We start from the raw sequence: 20980 nt of genomic DNA on the forward strand, positions 1-20980 counted from the left end.
CTATGGTATGTTTTTAGATCATTTGGCATTGAAGTTGTTTTAACTACTAATAGTTCTAAAGTCCAAGTATAAAAGTTTTAGAAATTTATAAATTATTTATTAAATTAATTGTACACAAGTAATCTAAAATAAAAATTTTACATTGTTCAATTTAAAAAATTCTTAAAACTAATGTGTGGAAGTGCACATGCGTCTGTACTGATTGCCAGGGAAGAGTGCTACGCTCATTGTTGACAAACAAAGAACAGCTGAGCTAGTGTGACATTTCTAATTTGTAAAATCATCATCACAAAATTTTCAGTGTGTGTACCGTCATTTGTCGAGGTAAACAAATTGTAACCACCAGTTAACCCCGAATCTCTCTAAAAAGGAAATAACCTCTATTTATTTTTCTCCTTTATGAAACACGACACTTCCGTGTTGATCAACGTTGCCATCATTTCATAGTATCCCCGTGATTTTGTTTTAGGTCAGTTGCATCAAACGGCTAGGTCTAAATTTAACTAAAATCGAAAAAATGAATGACAAAGGGGAAAACAAGGAAACTCATCCTCACGGTACTGGTACATTTGCCAGGGTGAGAACCCAAAGTGAAAGTTCCTTCAACAGTGACGATGGTTCCGCTGGATTGCCAGGAAAAATGTAAACAATTATATTATTTTGAACAGGGAAAGTTAATTATAAATCTTTTTCTTGCATAATAACTCATGTCTGCTTTCTAATCAGTCCAATTTTAAACTCTTGTAAATTAACTTCAATTATGAATCCCAGGTAATATACAAAAGTTAGAATATAATAAATATTGGGGTAAGTTTAATTTGTAATTAATGTAATATGGTGCATTTCTAGACAACGTACAAATTCAGCACAATATATGGTCGGCAGCAGCTTTACATCAGCGTCTCCACCGAAATTCGTATCTTTAGAAGAGATAATGCAGGCAGCAAATAGCATGCGGGACATGGCACTGGTGCATCAAATAGTGGTTGATGAAGATTTCCATCTCAAGAAGCCCGAAGTCGAACCCAATAGTGTGCAAAAGGTGATCAAAGATACAATGCATCGAGCTTTCTGGGATGTCCTTAGACAGCAGTTATCAGAAGAAACGCCGAATTATACGCAAGTAAGTAAATATTCAAAAGTTATTTAATTGTTCATTATTTTGTTTTATCTTTGTCCACAATTACCACTTGTATGTGCTCTCTTTGTTCCAAGTAAACTTTTGTTGTCAATGCCCACATGAGACCTTGGGCCAATCTGGGAAGGTCGTTGTTCTATTTGTTTATTCATTAAATTGCGCCGTTAATCCGCCAAAGATTTTTTTTCCTTTTATTGGATATTTTTGAATAGAAATATCATTTTTGTTACTTACCATTAATTTTTGTAAAATGAACCCAAATAATAAATGTCAAATTTGAGTTTACAAATTTCTTTGTTTAGTAAATTAAATAAACAATACAAAAATTATATCTGAGACCAATTATTACATGCCTGCAATTTTTTGTTATGATTTTTTAATCAACTTTTTTGGTCAATTAATTAAAATTTATATATATCAACCAGGAAGATAAGGAAAAATAAAGAAAATATTTTAAAGATGTTAAGATAATAATAAAATTTGATATAGTTGGCAAACTTCCAAATTACTTCTCAAATGCAGTTTCTAAATTTAACTGTTAACCTGGTTGTTAAAAATATAGTCTTAAGCTTTATTTTGTACCGATGACATTAAAAAATTGATTAAATTGCGAGGAAACGGATTTGTTTCGATAAAAAAATAGTTGAGATTCAAACATTTTAAGTCCTGTTGGTCTAAGATAAGATAAAAAAATTTAAAATTGGTAGTAGAGACTGCCGATAGAAGTGAAAACTTAGAACTTTTACTATTAAAATTTGAAATTTCATAATGTTTGTCAACATCAATCTGGTTTTCACATCTATTGACACTCTGAGCAACAACTATATGCAGGTTTAAATTGTTTTTTTACTACTCAAATATATTATGGTCTGTACAAGATCATGACAAAATATGAATACAATTCAATTGAAATAACAATTAGTATCTAATCATATTATTTATGGATAGTATTTGTTTTTACTTAAATTTCCATGTACTTGATTTTTAAAATTATTTTAATTGTTTGCATCATTGTCATCATTAATTTCAACAATACAGGAGACTTTTTATACTTTCATTTTGTTCTAAAAAAGATACAATAGGTTAACTAAAGTAAGAAATAAAAATGTTTGATTCAAATTTATCTAAGTATCTTGTAAAAACGGCTTCGAGTTTTCGATCATTGGACATGGTCATTCTCTATTTTAGTATTATAATATAATAATTATAATCTGATATGTTGATATGTTATTTATTTATATTTCTAGGCTTTGGTTTTATTGGAAGATATAAAGGAGGGCTTGTACTCGGTTCTACTCCCGCAACACACAAAAACTCGTCAACAGATATCCGAAGTACTAGATTCCGCCCTAATAAAACAACAAGCTGAACAGGGCACCATTGATTTCAGAGTAAGACTTATCTCTTGAAAAAAATGTTTTCGCATTATGCTGATTCGCAGGGTTATGCTCAATTCGTCATCGGGATCATGGGAAAACTGTGCGCCCCGATCAGAGATGAAAGGATAAAAGAACTGACTGAAACTACAGATGTTATTGATACTTTTAGAGGTATTTTGGAGGTCAGTATATTCCTCTGCTCAAAGATATAAGCATTTAAATCATACTTTTTGCTTAGACTTTGGACCTTATGGTACTTGACATGGCCAACTTCACACTTCGACTTGCTAGGCCAGATATTATTGCATGCAGTGTGGAATTGGAGAGAAAGAAGTTTGCTGACTTTCTGGCCATTCAATCTGGTAAAAACTCTTGACTGAAATAATGACATAAATATCAAGTTTTATTTTATTTAACTATTATAAATATATGAATATTTTTAACTTTTTAACAAAAAAATGATTTATAGATGGATTGGAACAGACTAGGAAGTGGCTGCTGAAATATGTGGATTTAAATCAACAGGTCCCGGCGTCTCCTGAGTACGATTTATTTGTTAAGAATACTTACAAAAGAGCTTTTTGTCAAGCTTGTTGGGATCTAATCGACTGGAACGCTTCTAAACCCTTCCCTGAGGTAGAATATTTTTATTTTTACTTATAAGTAGCTTCTTTAAATTCAATACTATTTTATTACTATGTATGTTAATTACATTCACTTTTTGATTGCAGACGTTCATGTTAGATGAAGAGCGTTTAAGAGATTTACAATTAAAGACAGAAAGGTTGATTATCACTGCTACGGCTTTATTGGTTACTCTTAGCAATACTAGTGTTGATTTACATACCATAGAGAAATTTAAGACAGTTTTAAAGGATCACATCATGATATTATTACAATCTTATAAGACTGAGAAGTAAGTTGAATTTACTGATATAATTATGTCGCATCATCGAATTTTCATCTATAAATTATTTTATAAAATATTTATTCTTTATACTAGGGATCTTGACGAAATATTAAAAAACGTGTCAGAACAAGTTATAACAGATGCGAAAGAAACTATCATCAAGCATCACCTCCCTGAAATGAACCCAGCAGCTGTAAACACTATTAGACAACAAATAATGGATATAGCAAATCCTGAACACAAAGTCAGAGCTATCGTCAGTAAGTATTCCTTTATTCATCTCACAACGTTTCTGTTTCTTACATACATTTTAGAACAAAGGGTACGAGAGTTTTACCACAACATCATTGAATCCTCAACAGCTAATCCCCAGAAAGTGCCTTCTGGTCTAACAGCACTTCAGGAACCTCTTGTGGCAGTCGCCGGTCAACTTTTAAGAATAGTATCGCACAATGAGACTGTTTTCTGCATTTACTATCACAAGATTGTAGCCGAAGCGCTGCCCAAGGCCTCATAAGCCTGTGGATTATATTTTAAGCTAACCAATTCTATATGATAAATTATATTATGTTTATAATATTATTATATTATTAATATTCTGATTAAAACAATTAGTTTTGGTTTAATTCGAATGTTAATATATATTAATACTGATAATATGAAACTAAAACTTAAATCTAATTTTATTAAATTAGCTCATGTAATTGTAGATTCTGGTAATTTAATGTCTGTAACAAAACTAACTTGTATAGGAAGCAAACTTGTAATTTGTAACTATTGTAATTTTAGTGTGACCTGAATATGATTTAAAAGTAATTTTGTGATATCAATAAAGTGTTAGCTTATTTAAAATAAGTAAGGCCTTGGAAATTTTATACTAAATATATTCACATATTAATTATTGAAGTATGTTAAACATTAATACTTAAACCGTGATAAATATATAGAATATAATATATGTATTAATATTTACTCATTAATTATTCAATATATATTGAATATCAATACAAGTTTTGTATTATTGATATTTTTGAAATACCTCAACTATACTTTTTTTCTATGGACACGAAAACCACTGCTTAATCAGTATTTTAATCTTTGTACCACTTAATTTGCGATACCGCGTTAACTTTTCTATTACTTAGTGATGCTGTAAACCATATCAGTGCTGTAAAAATAAGATGGCAGAGCAGACAAAATCCATGGGCCTCCAACACAGGAAGAAGAAGTGTATATTGTATGTTAAAATGGAATGAGCGGACGATATTATTATTCTTAAGCATCCACAACACTAAATTTAAAATTTATACATATATATATATATATATATATATATATATATATGTCGGAGGGTTCATGTGCTACGCAAGTAGTACTATGGGTTGCATACTTATAGTACTTGGGTGGAATCAGCGGAAGTGCTAAGCAGGGGATGGTACTCGAACCGAGGGTGACGGTAGAGGAGACCTGCGAGGGCGGGGAGCTCCGTCAGGGAAGCTATGTTATGTTATGATATGTTACCTTAGTTACTGCGAGAGCATTATCCCAGCGAGTTTATGTTATTACTGGTACACTTGTTCTACTCAATCTATCGAACGACTATTAGAAAACTTTGGTTTGGTGTCTCGCCGTCTTTTGAAAAGACTGACTGATCAATATCGGCTAGAGGCATGTTAATTGGAGGAATGAAAGGGGTAGCAAGAAATCGAAGAGCATGCCATTAGTTCATCCATTTGGAGGTCGAGGTGTTACGGTTTGGGCTGGAATCTGTTTTGGGGGAGGAACTGATCTCTACATTTATCAAGTTAACTGTTAATTTTCATGCCACCATTGGGGACCAGTTTTTCTTTTCTCGACAATAATGCTGCAATTGTTAGAGACAGTTGAAATTTGCCTTAAATCCCTCATTCAACGATACCACCAGGCGCTCCAGACCTCGATCCCATCGAACATGTTTGGGACATGCTACATAGAAGGCTTATGAATCACATACCACCTCCAGAGACTCTTCAACTACTTTGGAAAGAAATAGCTCAAGATTATGCTAATAATTTAGTAGGGAGTATGTCTCGCAGGTGTCAAGCAAACTTTTATCAATTAAATTTATTCATACACACAATGATCCTGCCACAAAGTCAGAACGTTCTTGTAAAACCATAAAAACAGAATTTTAATCATATAAAAAAGCAACATATATATTTATGTATAACATATATTTATCACAAATAAGAAAATATTATATGATACTCATACATATTAATATATGAAGGTGGCACTTTTTAATATTTTAGTTTAGTCATATTTAAGTCAAATTTCGTAATATAAAAATGTTTATTCAATATTGTGAATTAAATATTCCTCAAGTAGTTTTATCATTATGTAAAACAATTAATATTTAATTAGATGGTGACTATTAACAATGAGACGTTTCATAACATTATGATTTTTAGTAATCCTTAGGATTCTTAAAACATGTGCATAAATTAATCAAAAGCAAATTGAACTAAAATTATCATTTTATGAGATAGCCCATTGAAGTACAGCAGTGTCTTTCCCTCCAATAGAAATTAACCTTGTGTCGTCGTAAAGGAACTTCACAGATGTAACGTGACTGCTGTGGCCTCCATACATGTGACATAATGACTAAAAAAAATTTTTAATCTTAATTAGAATCTTTTAAGTTAAGATAATGATAATAAAAAAATTACCTTGGGTTGAATAACTGGATAACTAAACAATTTAACTTTTCCAAAGTCATCTCCAGTCACCATTAATAATTGATTGTTACTCCTGTCGCAATTATTTATATCAGACCCATCAGCATTTTCCGGCCAAATGCCCACAGTAGTAAAAGTCAAAGTGCAATTATTTGTTGCCCATTCAACATCTTTCATCATACCACTTTGAGGTATTTGGCGACATGTTCCTGCATTCCCTTAAATGAGTTGATATATATTATATACATGATAAAATAGTTAAAATAATAACATACAATATAATAGTTCGTAATCTCCTGAATTACTTCTTAGGGTTTGTCCATCGTTGGCCCAATCCAGATGAGTTATAAAACTAGAGTGTCCCTATAAGTAAAAATTAATTATTAAATTATCAATTTTTATTTTATTTAACCCTCGATGAATTTTCTATATAAATAATCCTTATATACATTGCGGTACATGGACAGATATATTATTTATTATTATATATATTATTAGTCTGTAAAATTCGTATTTTCGATAAGCATAGGTTTGAATGTAAAAAGAAAATTATTGTTTTTTACTTTATGGTGGTCCCAGGACATATAGGTGTGGTACTCAGAAGTTAGGACTAACATGAGGCTGTCGTTTGTGAACAGATCAATCAGTCTTGTAATACAAAAATTAAATAATTATTCTTTCGTCTTTGTTTCATAGCTTGTAAGTTTCAACGGTGAAGAGCTTGTAATATAATTGAAATTAAATTAAAATATATATTATATATACTTTTTGTACTTGAAATCAAATTTTCGTATAACTGTCCAATAACCTAGTATACTTTCATTACAATACATCTTATACTTTATTTCCGTATTAATTAAATTATGTTGAAAGTGTTCATATAATTAATACTTTACGGCCTACTAATTAAGAGATTACCTATATAAGAGGGCATTTCAATGACATTTGGAAATAATAGTTTAACAAATGTCTCATAATTATCATATATATCCAAAAACATTGTATTTCATGACAGCCAAAATTTATTTTAATTTCTGCACTCTTTTGGTACATTTCTGTATCACCTTGTGTATTTGAAATGGTTTACAAAAAAAATAAATAAATTTAAAATAAACAACACAACCATTGATATTTTTCAATTCTAATTAAAACTTTTCTATAAATATATTTCATTACGCCTGGTGTGTTTTTCAGTGTAAATTAGTTTCATTCGAATTTTTTGTAGATAAAATATCAGGTTAAATAAATTATATCTTACCGAGCATCGACCAACTTTGCTATACTTGGTCCCATCCTCAGACACTTGATATATATAAATATTATTATCTCTTGAACCAAGAGCTAACATGGTACCATCAGGTGAAAATCGCATAGTTTCTATAGTTTCATTTCCATCTACATGACTTCCCACTAAATCCCGCGTTTGTGTGTCATAAATGAGCCATTTACCATTCTTACAACCAACCAGAACAAACATTCCATCCACAGTAAATGTAACACACTGAGCTTGTTCCTAAAAAAATTAACAGTTACTTTACAACTCAGTAATGGAAGAGATACAAAACTTACACCAATATCTTTACTCCATAGAATACTATGAGATGGAGAATCCCACAACTGCAGAACTTTATCATAACCTGCCGTTGCGAATTGTTGGATTCCAGGATGTGCGGCTAATCCCCAGAGTTCGTCGGCGTGACCCAAGATTATTGGTTGAAATCCGAGAGAACAGGAGCCGACTAAAATGCAATTACGAGTAGTGCCTACCAATAATTGGTTACCCTGGCCCTCTGATATCACTCGTACTCCGCCGTAATGCAATTCAATCTGAAAATTAAATTAAAATAAATTAATTTACTTTCTAAAAACGAAGCTACATATTTCTAACCAATATAAAAGTCAAAAGTTATTTGCAGATCAGTGCTAAAATTTTGTTCAATATTGTATTGATGATAGCGGTTTTAATAAATTTTGACTATAATATTTTTTCTTTTAGTTTTCTCTGCGCTTTGACTAGTACTAGTAGATTCAAAAAGCTTATATGATGCCTTTAATGGTTAAACCGTAAGATTATGTGAGTATAACGAAAGTTTCTTGAGACTATATAATGTAAATCAAAATACAACATATTTAATCATCCAAACAGACATTATTGGGATGTCCTCAATAATCAAGAAACAATTACTAAAATAACTAAAGATGTTATAAAAATTATATTATCACATGAAAACATTTAGAGCATACTAAACAAAATGTAGTGGAGACAAAAATGACGATATACCCAAACAAAATCTAAATCGCAGCAAGAAAGACCAATAGCAAAAATAGTTTAATAATTAATGTTTTTACCTGACTCCATTCTTCAGTCTGATTTAATCCGGAGTCGAACATAAACACCCTTCCATCTTTTCCTCCACCAGTAATCACACTACCATCCTTTGTAACACATATAGAAAACACACCACCATCATGTGCGCCCTTTTTGAACTTCCAAATGGTATTGGTTCCGCGACCCCACACTGCCAGATTACCATTAGAATCTCCGGTAATCGTCTCGCCCGTTTGCAAAAAGGCTACTGCTGTTACGTATTTGGGCTTATCACGTGTCTCAAAAACTCCAGCCCGTTTGTATAACGCGCCAGAAGCATCCAACGACCAAAATGAGATGTGAGATTTACCACATGTAACGATCGTATTACGATCTAAAGGATGAAACTCAGCTGACACAATAGTATCCACAGAACCCTGGGAAAGAAATATTGGATATAGATAACAACAATACAGTAACAGTTATTAAAATTTATTCTTTATTCTTGCTTTTTGAATTTCTGAATAATCTGGACTTAACTACTTCGTCGAGTTCCATTAACTCTGGTACTATGAGAAGAGAAGATTATATAATGAACAATTTATAAACAATGTTTTAAATAATATTTAGGATGAGATAGATCAAAATTTTTAGGTAATAATTGTATTGAAGTTTTAGTATTATCTACAGTAATCCATACATCTAAGACAAGAAAGACACATAAATAACTGAAACGATTGTTACATAAGTTAGAAATTGATTATAAAATAGCGTTTACTTTATTTTTTATACATAAATAAAAAACAATGCTTTTGGAGTTTATTTTTAAGAAAGTATCAGATTCCTGTTTTAAAAATACGGTGTCATACACGACAGAGACAGTAGTCTGTAAATTTGCTTCAGAGTGGGAATCTTTTACTATCTCTGATACGTATGATGTCTTTCTCAAAATTCATTAAGGACTTTCTAATCGGCATGTCAAATATCATATCGTATATAAATCGTAAAATGAACTAAATTATATTTACCTTAGTCTCTGTAATTTTATAACCATTGTCCCCTTTTTGCCAATCCCAAACCGAAATGGAATGTTCAGCAGATTCATCGATTGCAACTAAGAGATTACCGCCATCAGCTTTACTGAAAGAAAGGCAACATATTCCAGTTTCAAAATCATTGAAACCAATAATAGCCTGTGTTGCTAATGAGACACTATTCCATATTCTAATATGCGGCTAAAATTGTTTATTTATTTAATATCACTAGTACTCAACTGTCGATGTTAAATTACCCTAGAATCGTTTCTATCCACACCTCCGCATTGTCCAGTGGCTATAACCAATTTATTTGGGTGTATTGCTAAACTGAAAATATAAAAACTTTATAATCAACTATGGTGCCCATGGTATTAAGAATGATTTACTAAATATTTCATGAAATTATCATATATGTATATTTCATTTGAAATTGAAGATGATTTTGGTGATGAATTAATTTAATTTTGAAGGATACATTGTTACCTGAGAATTTTCATAAGAAATAAAAATTTGATCATTTGTACATATTGTTTTTTAAAATAAGAGTGGCTCAATTTATACATTTTCGACAAAGTCTGTGGAAATAATGAGTAAAAAAATTATCATATATGTATATTCCATTTGAAAACAACAAGGCGATTTTGGTGATGATTTAATTTAATTTGCAAGGATACATTGTTACATGAGAATTTTCGTAAGAAATAAAAATTGTAGTAGTGATCATTTGTGCATATTGTTCTCTAAAATAAGAGTGGCTCATTTTTTACAATTTGAAAAGGACTGGTATAAATTTTCTGGCTCAATGAATTTATACGTTTGTGGAAATAATGAGTAAAAAAATTTAAAATTGGCAGTTATAGACTGCCGATAGAAGTGAAAACTTAGAAATTTCATAATATTTGAATTATAATCCATTCATCCATTCAATTTCACTTATAAGATATGCTATAATCATGTCGGAGACGCGAACGCACGAGATTTCACCGATCCAAAAAGTGTCTAAGGCACACATCACACTCCGCGTGCGCCAGCCATAGCAAATTAAATACCTAGTAAAATTTCACAAAAATATAAAATATACTCATGAATGGAATAAACAAAATTGTATTTACATTAGGTTCTCAGTCATACAAACCTCTTGATATCATCAGTATGCCCAAGGTAATGGCGCTGATTCTGTTCCTCAACGTTGTACAGTACAACAACCGCGGCTACAAAATATACCATTTCGCCGGTGGGCAGAAAATACAAATTAGAGCGACAATCCCTGCCTCTATATCCATAGACCCAGTCGAGTTTTAGACGTTGTGATGGTGGTGCAGCCACTTTCATCAGGTCGTAGCTGTCGGCATACTCAGTAGGAGCATGTAAAACGATGGGGCGTCCACGAAGATAGACTTTTAGAGATCCATCTTCTTCATTGAACGTTGTATCTTTTGTCCTAATGGTTAAAAGTAATGGTTTAATTTAGTTGGCTTATAAACTCCATCAAGAAACTTTTTCATTATATTGTAACGATTTGTGTATTACCCAAATGTAATAGAATTTATTCAAAAGTATTCAAAAACTGTAAAATAGCAACACAAAATATATAAAAAATTTACTATACTTAATACAATCTAATATCATTTTTATTAAGTTGAAATAAAAGATTTTATAGGGTTAAAAATATTCATTTATTCTTAGGAAGCTATTTTTGACATACAAATTTTTTACAATAAAATTTTTATTCATTCTGTAGAACGGATTAATACCTAATTACCGTTAAACTAAGAGACTCAAGCATAAATAAAACACAATCCTGGCGTGAAGGTAACTTGATTATTTTTAAAATAAAATGATCCAAGTACAATGACTACTTAATTTCTTTTTTTATATTTTGGCTTTGGTATTAAGTTGTATATTTAATTTTTTTGCATAAGTATTTAAATACTCTTTAGAAACGATATTATAATGGATTTTTTTACAGTGTATGTCAATATTACTCACTGTTTATATTATGTTAGATAGCACATAAACATATAAAATTTGACATAAGAATTAGGAAAAATTATTATTTTCGTAGTTTTGCTTAAATTTAATTTATCTAAATAATTCAAAAAATATAATTCTATTGTTATGTTACTGTACTAACTAAGCTAAAAGGGTCGCTTAAACAATAATTATTGTATTATTGTAAAATACAGAAAACAAACATGTCGTATCCCCATGTTTATAAAGTTATTTGACAATTTATTTGTGTTTTTGTATATTATAATATAAAAATGATACCTTAGTTATCACAAAATAATTAAATATATAATACCTGAACATTATTCAGACACACAAGCCACCATTCAGTACTAAATTCTCGAACAAATGAGTTTTTATAAGTGTTTCAGTGGTTTTATACCGACTTCTTTCCCGGTTTAGTCACGAATGGGTAATCATATAGACGAGGTTTTGTACGAGACAGGCAAATTGTTAATTTAATTAGCGTATCACCGAATGTGTTGATAAATTATATGAGTGGCATTGAGAAAACCAGTGGGTTAGGCAAAACAGAATACATCAATTTGATGATGCAAACGACACATAGCGAATACTCGAAATGTAGACCGCTCAAAATATCGAATGTCCGAAACGGAAATATCCGAGCGCATTCGAGTCAATGTCGTATGTGGGTGCCGGAAACTTATGCGCATGCTCATGTAGGAACGTGCATATGGGACGGGCTACGGGAATTTAATTTAAAAATCACCCAACATCAACTGCCAATTATAAATATTCAGGATTGCGCACCGAATATTATAAATAATGACTCGTTCACATTTAAAATTATACTTATGAATTGTTAAAGCTATTCAATTTTTAAAAAGAATCTGAAGTATTATATTCTGAAAATGTGAAAACTTTAATTTATTTAAATAGTAAAACAAAATATGTAACTAGACTTCATCTGTTACCAAATAAGTAAATAAAAACTTTACCCTGAACATATCTTAATAAAGTTTCTTGTTTAATTAATATTTTTAGTTAGATAAATTATTTTATACTTAAGTAAAAACTTAGTATCATTATTCAAAAGTAATTATTCAAAGTGAGAATAATAAATATTTTAATAATTTATCTTACTTTTTGTCATTCATATTAATTAAATGAGTTTATTGAACTTGATTATTATAAGGAGTTGGTTAAATATAGAAAACACCGATTTGCGGCGATTTCATATTCTCCTAATATATAATGGTTAGGGTTCATTTAACAAGTAATTATTTATTAAAGTTGTGCAAATTTAGTTTGTTCATAAATTGATAGAACTATTTATAAATTAATTAAACTGTTAGATATTAAAAAAAGCTATTTCATATCTCTAACCTAACCTAACGTAGTTGAAATAATTGACAAATTAGTTAAATAATTTAAGCACTATGTAAGATAGTGTGTATGAAAAACATCAACAAAATAATCTATATTTAGAAAATTTATATCCCATTCAACTAAGATACTAAAATACTTCAAATTTATAGTAATGTTTGATACGAGATAATATTAAAGAAAAAACTCTAAAATATCACTGTTAGAAAATATTTAATATTATGTTCAAAAAATGATATGTAGGATGTTACTGCATAGAAAGTTATATAAATAAAAAGCATAAATGTATTTCCAGAGATTCTTTTGTTATTAATTTTTATGAAAGAAATATATCTGGTTGTCGAAGAATAGTTAGTATACAATGAAAAACCTTTAATTTTGCTGCCACTTTTACTGACATCACTAATTAATACTGACTAAGCTGTCATATATCACTTCTTCAGATTAGACCTAAATCTTCATGTAAATGTTTCTTCCTTAGTAATCGATAACTGGTGTGTATTGTAGTAAACCAGTCAGGAAAGAAACTGATTATTAATGACACCCATCTATTGTATATATATCCATGATATATCTTTAAATGTTGTTTCTTAAGATCGACTATTTTAAATACTAAAACATGCAGAGTGCACTAGAGTGGACAAAAATAATAATTTTCACACATATAAAATTCACTAGTAATTATATTCAATCAATCAATAACAGATTTTCAACAGATATTTATTAGAATTATTTGATTTGAATATAGAATATTTTTAGGTTAAGCGTTAATCGTTGGCCTTATGACACAGCATAGATGAAATATACGAATTAAAATACATAGAATAGGTATCAATGACTTCCTTAAAACGCTCTTGCTAAACATGTTCCTAAATAACGGGCGTTCTATCGTATATTTTACGCTTGTCGAAGGTAGCCGATCGATTCCGACTTTTCGAGCATTCGACATTTCGAGCATTCGGTATATCCCCGATGGAAACTACGGAATGAAAATGATCAAATTATTACACTCGATAACTGAATCATTGAATACTTTTTTTATTACCGGCATTGTAATTGGAATAATTTTAATTAACATAGTAATAAACATTGTAAAAACTGCATTGACTAAAATATCAAACAGTTAACATTCATGAATTAATTTAATAGTTGGGCGTATTCCTTAATTATCTAAATAACATCATTCCATAGTCCCCATGGTACTACTACTAATATTAATAATAATCATAAAAAATTAATACGTTAATAGTTTATGATATTCCACTCAATGAACAAAACATTGTGAAATAACCCACCATATTAAAAACATAGGACTCATACAATTTTTCAGACTGTCTATTAGTTACACGAAATATGGCATTTGATGATAATGCAGCAGCATTATATCAAATCAAAGTGAATTTTACTGAATTTATGTTATACCAAATATACATAAATAAACATACCCATGCTTTTGACTAGGTAAGAGAAAGCCGTTTGATTTTATGGACAAGTTCATGTATGATTTTGTGGAAAACCTGTAAACAAAATATAAAAAAACAAAATATTACAAAAATTAAACATTAAAACATGCTAAAATTATAATACAACAAAATAATTGTTAAATTACACATTAAGTATTAAACTAAAACTTTATAACATATTACATATAAAACCAAGATGATACAAGAGCCTCTATAAAACTGTGTTTCGAATTATTTTGACCTAAGTGCACAATTTCAGAAACACAGAAAAACTATAAGGACCTATATTCGAACTAATATGCTGTCTAGATATCTAGATGTTAGACAGACCGGAAAGTATTCTCGTTTCTGTGCATGTCGATATTTGATTGTCATTTGTCAGCTCATTGGGTATCTCGAAGGTGGGAGATTATTATGACTTGTTCACTTCTAAATAATTCAATATTAAACTTTTTTGCAATATGGGGTGAAATAGCCAGCCAAATACTAGAAGAGCATATCCTGCATTGTATATCATTCGAGTTCCGCAAGGGTTCTAATGCAACAGATCCTGTATGCTAAGGGCAGAAGTGGAAGTAAATCCATGTTAAACAATCGAAGAACTGGCAAACATACATACTTAACCAACCTGAATCGACCATATCAGAAACATTTACAGCAGATTGGAAAAATAAGCAGAGTAGGTGTTTGAGTCCCCTAAAATCTGTCTAATGACAAAACGGCGCCATACAGAACCGTTTTTTGATCATTTGATCACTGGACACGAAAGTTTTGTGCTATATGATATATAAAAAACGGAAAGGACAGTGAATCTCTCCAAATAAAGGACCATGAAGGGATGTGTGTTTAGTGGAGTACTGGTGCAATTTACAAGTGCTGAAACCTGGACAAACTGTTAATGCAGAACTTTATTGTGAACAATTAGATCGAGTTAATCAATTTTTAGTCGAAAAGTATCCGGCAATTGTAAATAGAAAAGGTTTCACTCCGCAACATGACAATGCGAGACCCCACTGTGCAAGACGAACACCGGAAAAAATAATGAATTGGCGTGAGAGGTACTACCCCATCCATCACACTTACCCGATGTAACATCCTCGAATTTCCATTTATTCCGATCTCTACAACATTTTCTTAGTTGCAAAAGTTGATGTCTAAAATGTCATTTATAGATATTTTACTCAAGAACCAATTAATTTAATCGGTCCGGGATTGAAATTTTGCACACTAAATGACAAAAGATTGTTGATAACGAGGGTCATTATATTATTGATTTAATGTAAGGAAAGGAGATTCGGTCCTCCTAATACACGCTGGACGGGGTTTTGAGCTTCGAATCAAAATGAATTATGACCAAATTTCTGACTTTTCATATCTTAAGTTGAATTAGTGAAATGCTTGTGTTAACACATTTTTTTCGTTATATTTACTACTCACTTCGATTGCATGCCATTTCCCTGGGCGGCACCAAAGTCTCCTGTTGAGCTCCATCTCTTGTGAAGAGGACTAGGATGCAGGAGATTGGAGGTACCAGATGGTGTCCGTCTACCATTTCCCGGGCCGTTGAGAGGGAGTGGCGTACTTCGTGGTGAAGGGGACGGCACGGGACTAACACTGTTGCTACTGTGACTATCGCTGTGTAAACTACCCGTCGACTGATAATGAACTGCACGACGCTGAGGAAGTCCCGAAGGTGAATTCACTAACAATGAAACACAATATTAATGATGAGCACAAAAAAAATTTAAAATAAACCCTTACTTCCATTGGAATTTCCAATCTGTCTTCTAGGAGAATCTTTCGAAGTAACATTGTAACTTATCGAACGTTGCCGGGATATTTGTTGAGGTTTCGAAATAGTACCATTAACTCTAACTGGTGTTAAAGATCCCCTTTGTCCGCCCTCTAGCTGACTAAGACGACGTAGAGCTTCTGCCAGGGTGGCCTTAAGACATACCAGCTCATCACCTTGTTCGATTACTTTTCTCTCAAGGTCAGCTAGGCGACCCGCAATTCCATGATTTTCAATCTCCAACATCTCATCTGAAATAAAATTAAATGAATTTTTAACTTTTACAAAAAATTAAAACACTTTAATTTGAACAAGAGGAAATACAATTGAAATAAAATTAAACTACTTTAACTTTTATAACAAATTAGAACATTTTAATTTGAGTAATAGGAAATATAGATCAGTGTATAACATTCTTTGTTCATTCCCGTCCACAAGTAAGTATTTATTGCATTTTTTTAAGATGAACAAGGTATTGAAATATAATGAGATCAATTGAAAAATTATTTCATTAATTCGTGAGATATGTGTATTAGTTTAATATTCGCGACCTTAAAAAATATATGTAGGGAGCAAGTCTAAGCAGAGTCTAAGTTATAGTTATATGATTATACAATTTTCATAATGTCACGCCTTAATTACCCTAACAATTAAACTGAGACTGACGTTAATGAGAATAAGTGAATAAGATTCCTTCTCCTTTATCATTTATTATGTCTTTTCGATCTTGCCGATCTGATGTTGAAGGGGTTATATATGAAAAATATTTAATGTAAAGAATATACGATATATGGAGTTAAAAAAATACAATATACTGAAATACTAGGAGGGATAATAAGATTATCATTACTAAATATTAAAATATGAAATAATAATTCTTAGACTCATGTGCTGCTTGTCATCATTTACATACATAACATTAATCGAATTAAAAATCCATATATTTTCTTAAACTACATGGTAGTTAACTTTCGAGAAGAAACCCAATTAAGCAGTATCAGCGAGTATCCAAATTTGCATAATCAGTCGAAAACTTCGTTTTTAAACTTACTCAGGGAACTGAAGCTAACAAAAATAGAAGCATACTATCACTAACTCAATTTAGTATTATTAATTTCACATAGTACAGTATACTTTTTTTCCTACTTGTCAAGCAGACTCTTACATATCAACGTCAAAATTTTGAAAGAATAATACATTTTTAAATATATAATTATATTTATTTACAATGAGGCTCAGATGGTTTAAGTCTGATCAGGCACATTATACATGTATATAGACAAAAAAACATTATTTTATTTTTATTTACGCATAATTAACAACATACAATTCGAATGATTAGTGCTTTTGTTATGAAAATTTAGTCCGCAAATAAAATCAAAAAATCCTTTTATGCTAATAACTTCACTACCCTTTGAAAATACAATACAAGGTCAGTAAAATAATTTATTCATTAATGTAATTTCCGTTAACCAATCAAATTTATCGTTCCAATATACCGATCGAAAAGTGTCTGATCCGGCTGGATTTTGAAAGTGATATCATAGGCGACAGAGACAGTAAAAGTCTCCCACTAAAGAGCAAATTTGCAGACCTTTGCTGTCTCTGTCATAATTCAGTCAGATCATTTCCAGTTTTTGTATTCAAATTTCAAACTCAAACTATAAACATTTTAACATAGTCATTTAAACGGGAAATTCAAAAATCCACCATGTCAACGACATTTCTTATGTTAATAAGTGTTATTACATTTAACGCCATATTATAATAACAAAGAGATGCAGTATTAAAAACTGAACACAACTGAATCCGCCATACACATACTCGATCAAGTGGTTTTTGAAACTGAAAATTCGGCAATGTTCGGGAACTTCGTTTCGATATTAAGACGACTAAATATTAAGTTATATTCTATTTTAAAGAATAAAAGCAGTATTTTTTAATATTAATGTTGTCGATAAAATTATTTTCACCTGCATAAACTGAGTCATTTGTTAGAATTAATAAAAAATTGTAATAAGGACATTTAGAATCTGACACTAATAGAGTGGAATATATACCATGACATTGCGAACTGTAGATATAGTGATCTTTGTGGTACTTAAATTTTTGAAAATTATCCTTTTGTGGAAGTTTTTGAAGTGGAGAATTTAGCTTAATGGATCATAAAGCAGCTTATCCAATGAATTGTAATTGACTTGCCCTATACTTGGACAACAATTGACATCATTTACATTTGGTATAATTACGTGTAGTGTGGAATGCTTGCATCCTTACTTGAAGAAGGAATAAGTGAATGCCAAGACGGATGGAGAGATAAATTGAAAATTAGAATCAAGAAAAAATTTAAAAAAATATGTACATCTTTGAAGTATTGTTAATTGGTGTAAAAGAAAAATCAAAAAATAATAATTTGACATTTATTGTTGAGACAAATCATATATTTAAAATCCCTTTAAATATTTGAATATTGAAATAATCCAATTTTGATTAATAATACTATGTGTTAATAATACTGGTTTTTCAGACAAAAATTAATAAATAAAATTTACATGTTCTGGGTATTTAACATAAACATGACACTTTTACGATAAGTTACTGAAAATAAAACAATTGACATCATTTACATTTGGTATAATTAAATTATAAAAAATCTAGTTCCTTTTTTGTCCATTACTGCTCCCGTAATATGTCTAGTATGAGAAATCAAATGTAATCGTAGCTCTTCAGCAAATCATCGACTATAAGAATAGTCTGGGCTTTTATGGTTAGTAAGAAAATTGTCAACAAGAGCTTAAACGAGCAACCCCGAAAAACGAAAAGAAATAAAAATTCATTGTTATAAAAGGCTTTCATAAAAAAATTAAGTGTAATTTTCAGTAGAAATTCAAAGGTTTTTAGCATTTTGTAAACTAGTACTCGTTGGAGACTAAATGTTTATAATTTTGTGATTATTTGTCATTTGTTGACCGAAATTTAAAAATCAACCGAAATCCAAAAACCAACAACTGAATATTAATATACTTCGTAAAATACTTGACTTATAAACCAATATATTAAAACATTGAGAAATAGTTCAGTATACAACAAATACAACTAATATATAAATGAAAAAATATTAAAAATATATTCAGTTAACATAAATTATCGTTAAATGTTGTTCTAAATTTTTGCTGATAGCAGTTATATTTATATAGCAATTACAGTATTAAAATGTGTTAAATTATGAGCTTTACTACTTGAATTAGATTCTGGTGTACATAATGTTTTTTCAGTTAATATTGAATTCACTACGCAGTTGGTTAATTTAATTTTATTCTTTAAAGAACTGCGTATGTTTTTTATTTTTCATTGGACAAAATTAAATCAACTTATTTTTTGCAGTATTCTAATAACGTGTATCAATTAATTGGTTAATTTTGCTGATTATAATTATTAAATAATGTACTATTGTCAAACCGTATTATGTGCTGTAAGAAAAATTATAATTGTAACGGATTGATTAAAAATCACAGCAAATTGGTCAAGTTTAAACCTCGAAGATGTGCTGAAATTATAAAGCGAAGAGGATAATATACAAATTATTAATGTAAAATTAAACATTACTCAATTATTAACAATACAGATACTTCTCAAAATTATTATTTTAATGGATCACATTATAGAAAATAGTTACGATCATATTTAATTAATATTTAACATTTCAAAAAATTGGTATAATAATGACCACTGGTTATCTTTCTCAATTGTTCTGTAATTTCCTCACATGATTAATTCATTGTGACACGAACAAATGAAAAAGATATGAATTGAACGGTTGATTGGTAGGTAATAAAATTTTATAGTATAATTAGTATAAAATATAAAATAACCAAAAACCTCAAATTTATGAGAAAATTTTACCGTAATATTTCATTACAATGAAAAGATTATTTGAAATTATATAATAATGATTGTTTATTTATACATCCATTTAAATCTGAAAAATAAAGGATTTACATTATATTAAATTTAAATAATATTGTCACCAATATAAAGATTTGTCTTTAATAGAACTAGAATTAGCAAGTCTGTGCGTCACGACGCACAATTATTTACGTAAAAATAAAAAAACATGTATAATTTATAAATAATATGTTAATTTATAAATTATATGTTATTGTCCCACATGTTATAATGTGAATTAATTAAGTTAACCTCAAATTCAAATATGACTTACTGTAAATTCGAATTAGTTTCGTGTTTTCCACGGCAACTTTATGAAGATTCATTGTCTTTTAGTTCAGTCACACATTTTTAGAAACGGAAAAATTGATTCACTTAAATATAATAACAAAACTTATTGCTGTCACATTTTTACTCAAGCTGTTTTCCCTGGTTAAATCATTGGACATTCAATGAGTAACGATATGCTAGAGGTCATGATCTATTTCATCAACAGAATATATTAATTATCTTTAGTAAACAAATAGCAGTACAATGAATTTCATATTGGGGTACCAAATTAATTGAATATATTTAACATAGTATCCTACTGCTACCGTTTCCTAAAGTTAGCACAATTAGAGTTTATTTATAATTTATTGGTGCACTTATTTTGGCAGTGTGATACTTGTATGTATAATTTAAAGAAAATTTTATTTTTGCACAATAAAACAATAACAACAATCACATATGAAAATAAAATGGTTTTACAAATTTAAATTTATCCTGTGATAATAATGTGCTTACATTCTTTATGAAGCATACTTACGCCAAGCATTGTAGGTGTCCGTAAAATTAGGGCTGGCATCGCTGACACATTTACTTATCGATAGTTCTTCAGATTGGGATATATCGCTGTCGCTCATTGCACGTTAATCACAAGCACTTATAAATT

General features: G+C 30.0%; 2 protein-coding genes across 5 annotated transcripts in view; one reads left to right on the plus strand and one right to left on the minus strand.

The window, feature by feature from the left end:
- The first annotated feature begins 221 nt into the window (after positions 1–221).
- LOC109606545 (T-complex protein 11-like protein 1) lies at positions 222–4437 on the plus strand. 2 transcript variants are annotated; one of them, XM_020023084.2, is made up of 10 exons: positions 222–324; positions 470–642; positions 850–1123; positions 2386–2529; positions 2580–2699; positions 2756–2879; positions 2987–3153; positions 3249–3433; positions 3521–3687; positions 3742–4437. In XM_020023084.2, exons 2-10 carry the CDS (start codon positions 518–520, stop codon positions 3942–3944), a joined length of 1509 nt encoding a protein of 502 aa, XP_019878643.1. In that variant the 5' UTR covers positions 222–324; positions 470–517; the 3' UTR covers positions 3945–4437. The 2 variants fall into 2 exon arrangements, with proteins under 2 accessions (XP_019878643.1, XP_049825303.1); XM_049969346.1 differs by lacking the exons at positions 222–324; positions 470–642 and adding an exon at positions 659–771.
- A 1354-nt stretch (positions 4438–5791) lies between these two features.
- LOC109605467 (echinoderm microtubule-associated protein-like 2) overlaps positions 5792–20980 on the minus strand; it is a 29286-nt gene continuing 14097 nt past the window's right edge. The window contains exons 1-13 of one of the 3 annotated variants that reach the window (XM_049969337.1): positions 20321–20460; positions 16071–16352; positions 15747–16011; positions 14292–14363; positions 10625–10930; positions 9744–9816; positions 9481–9687; positions 8494–8889; positions 7714–7971; positions 7403–7657; positions 6420–6507; positions 6136–6362; positions 5792–6070 (exon numbers count right to left, since the gene is read on the minus strand). In XM_049969337.1, the coding sequence (XP_049825294.1) occupies positions 5945–6070; positions 6136–6362; positions 6420–6507; positions 7403–7657; positions 7714–7971; positions 8494–8889; positions 9481–9687; positions 9744–9816; positions 10625–10930; positions 14292–14363; positions 15747–16011; positions 16071–16352; positions 20321–20372 (2607 nt within the window). In that variant the 5' untranslated portion in view covers positions 20373–20460 and the 3' untranslated portion in view covers positions 5792–5944. Of the gene's footprint in view, positions 6071–6135; positions 6363–6419; positions 6508–7402; positions 7658–7713; positions 7972–8493; positions 8890–9480; positions 9688–9743; positions 9817–10624; positions 10931–14291; positions 14364–15746; positions 16012–16070; positions 16353–20320; positions 20461–20980 lie in introns of those variants that run through there. The other 2 variants (XM_049969338.1, XM_049969339.1) reach the window with 2 other exon arrangements.

This window comes from Aethina tumida, chromosome 7 (genome assembly GCF_024364675.1).
Source record: "Aethina tumida isolate Nest 87 chromosome 7, icAetTumi1.1, whole genome shotgun sequence".
NCBI lineage: Eukaryota > Metazoa > Arthropoda > Insecta > Coleoptera > Nitidulidae > Aethina > Aethina tumida.

Coding starts and splice junctions, on each gene's coding strand:
- LOC109606545 (XM_020023084.2), top strand. CDS start 518: ATGAATGACAAAGGGGAAAACAAGGAAACTCATCCTCACGGTACTGGT. Junction 2,880..2,986: donor CTTTCTGGCCATTCAATCTG/GTAAAAACTCTT, acceptor AATGATTTATAG/ATGGATTGGAACAGACTAGG. Junction 3,434..3,520: donor CAATCTTATAAGACTGAGAA/GTAAGTTGAATT, acceptor TCTTTATACTAG/GGATCTTGACGAAATATTAA.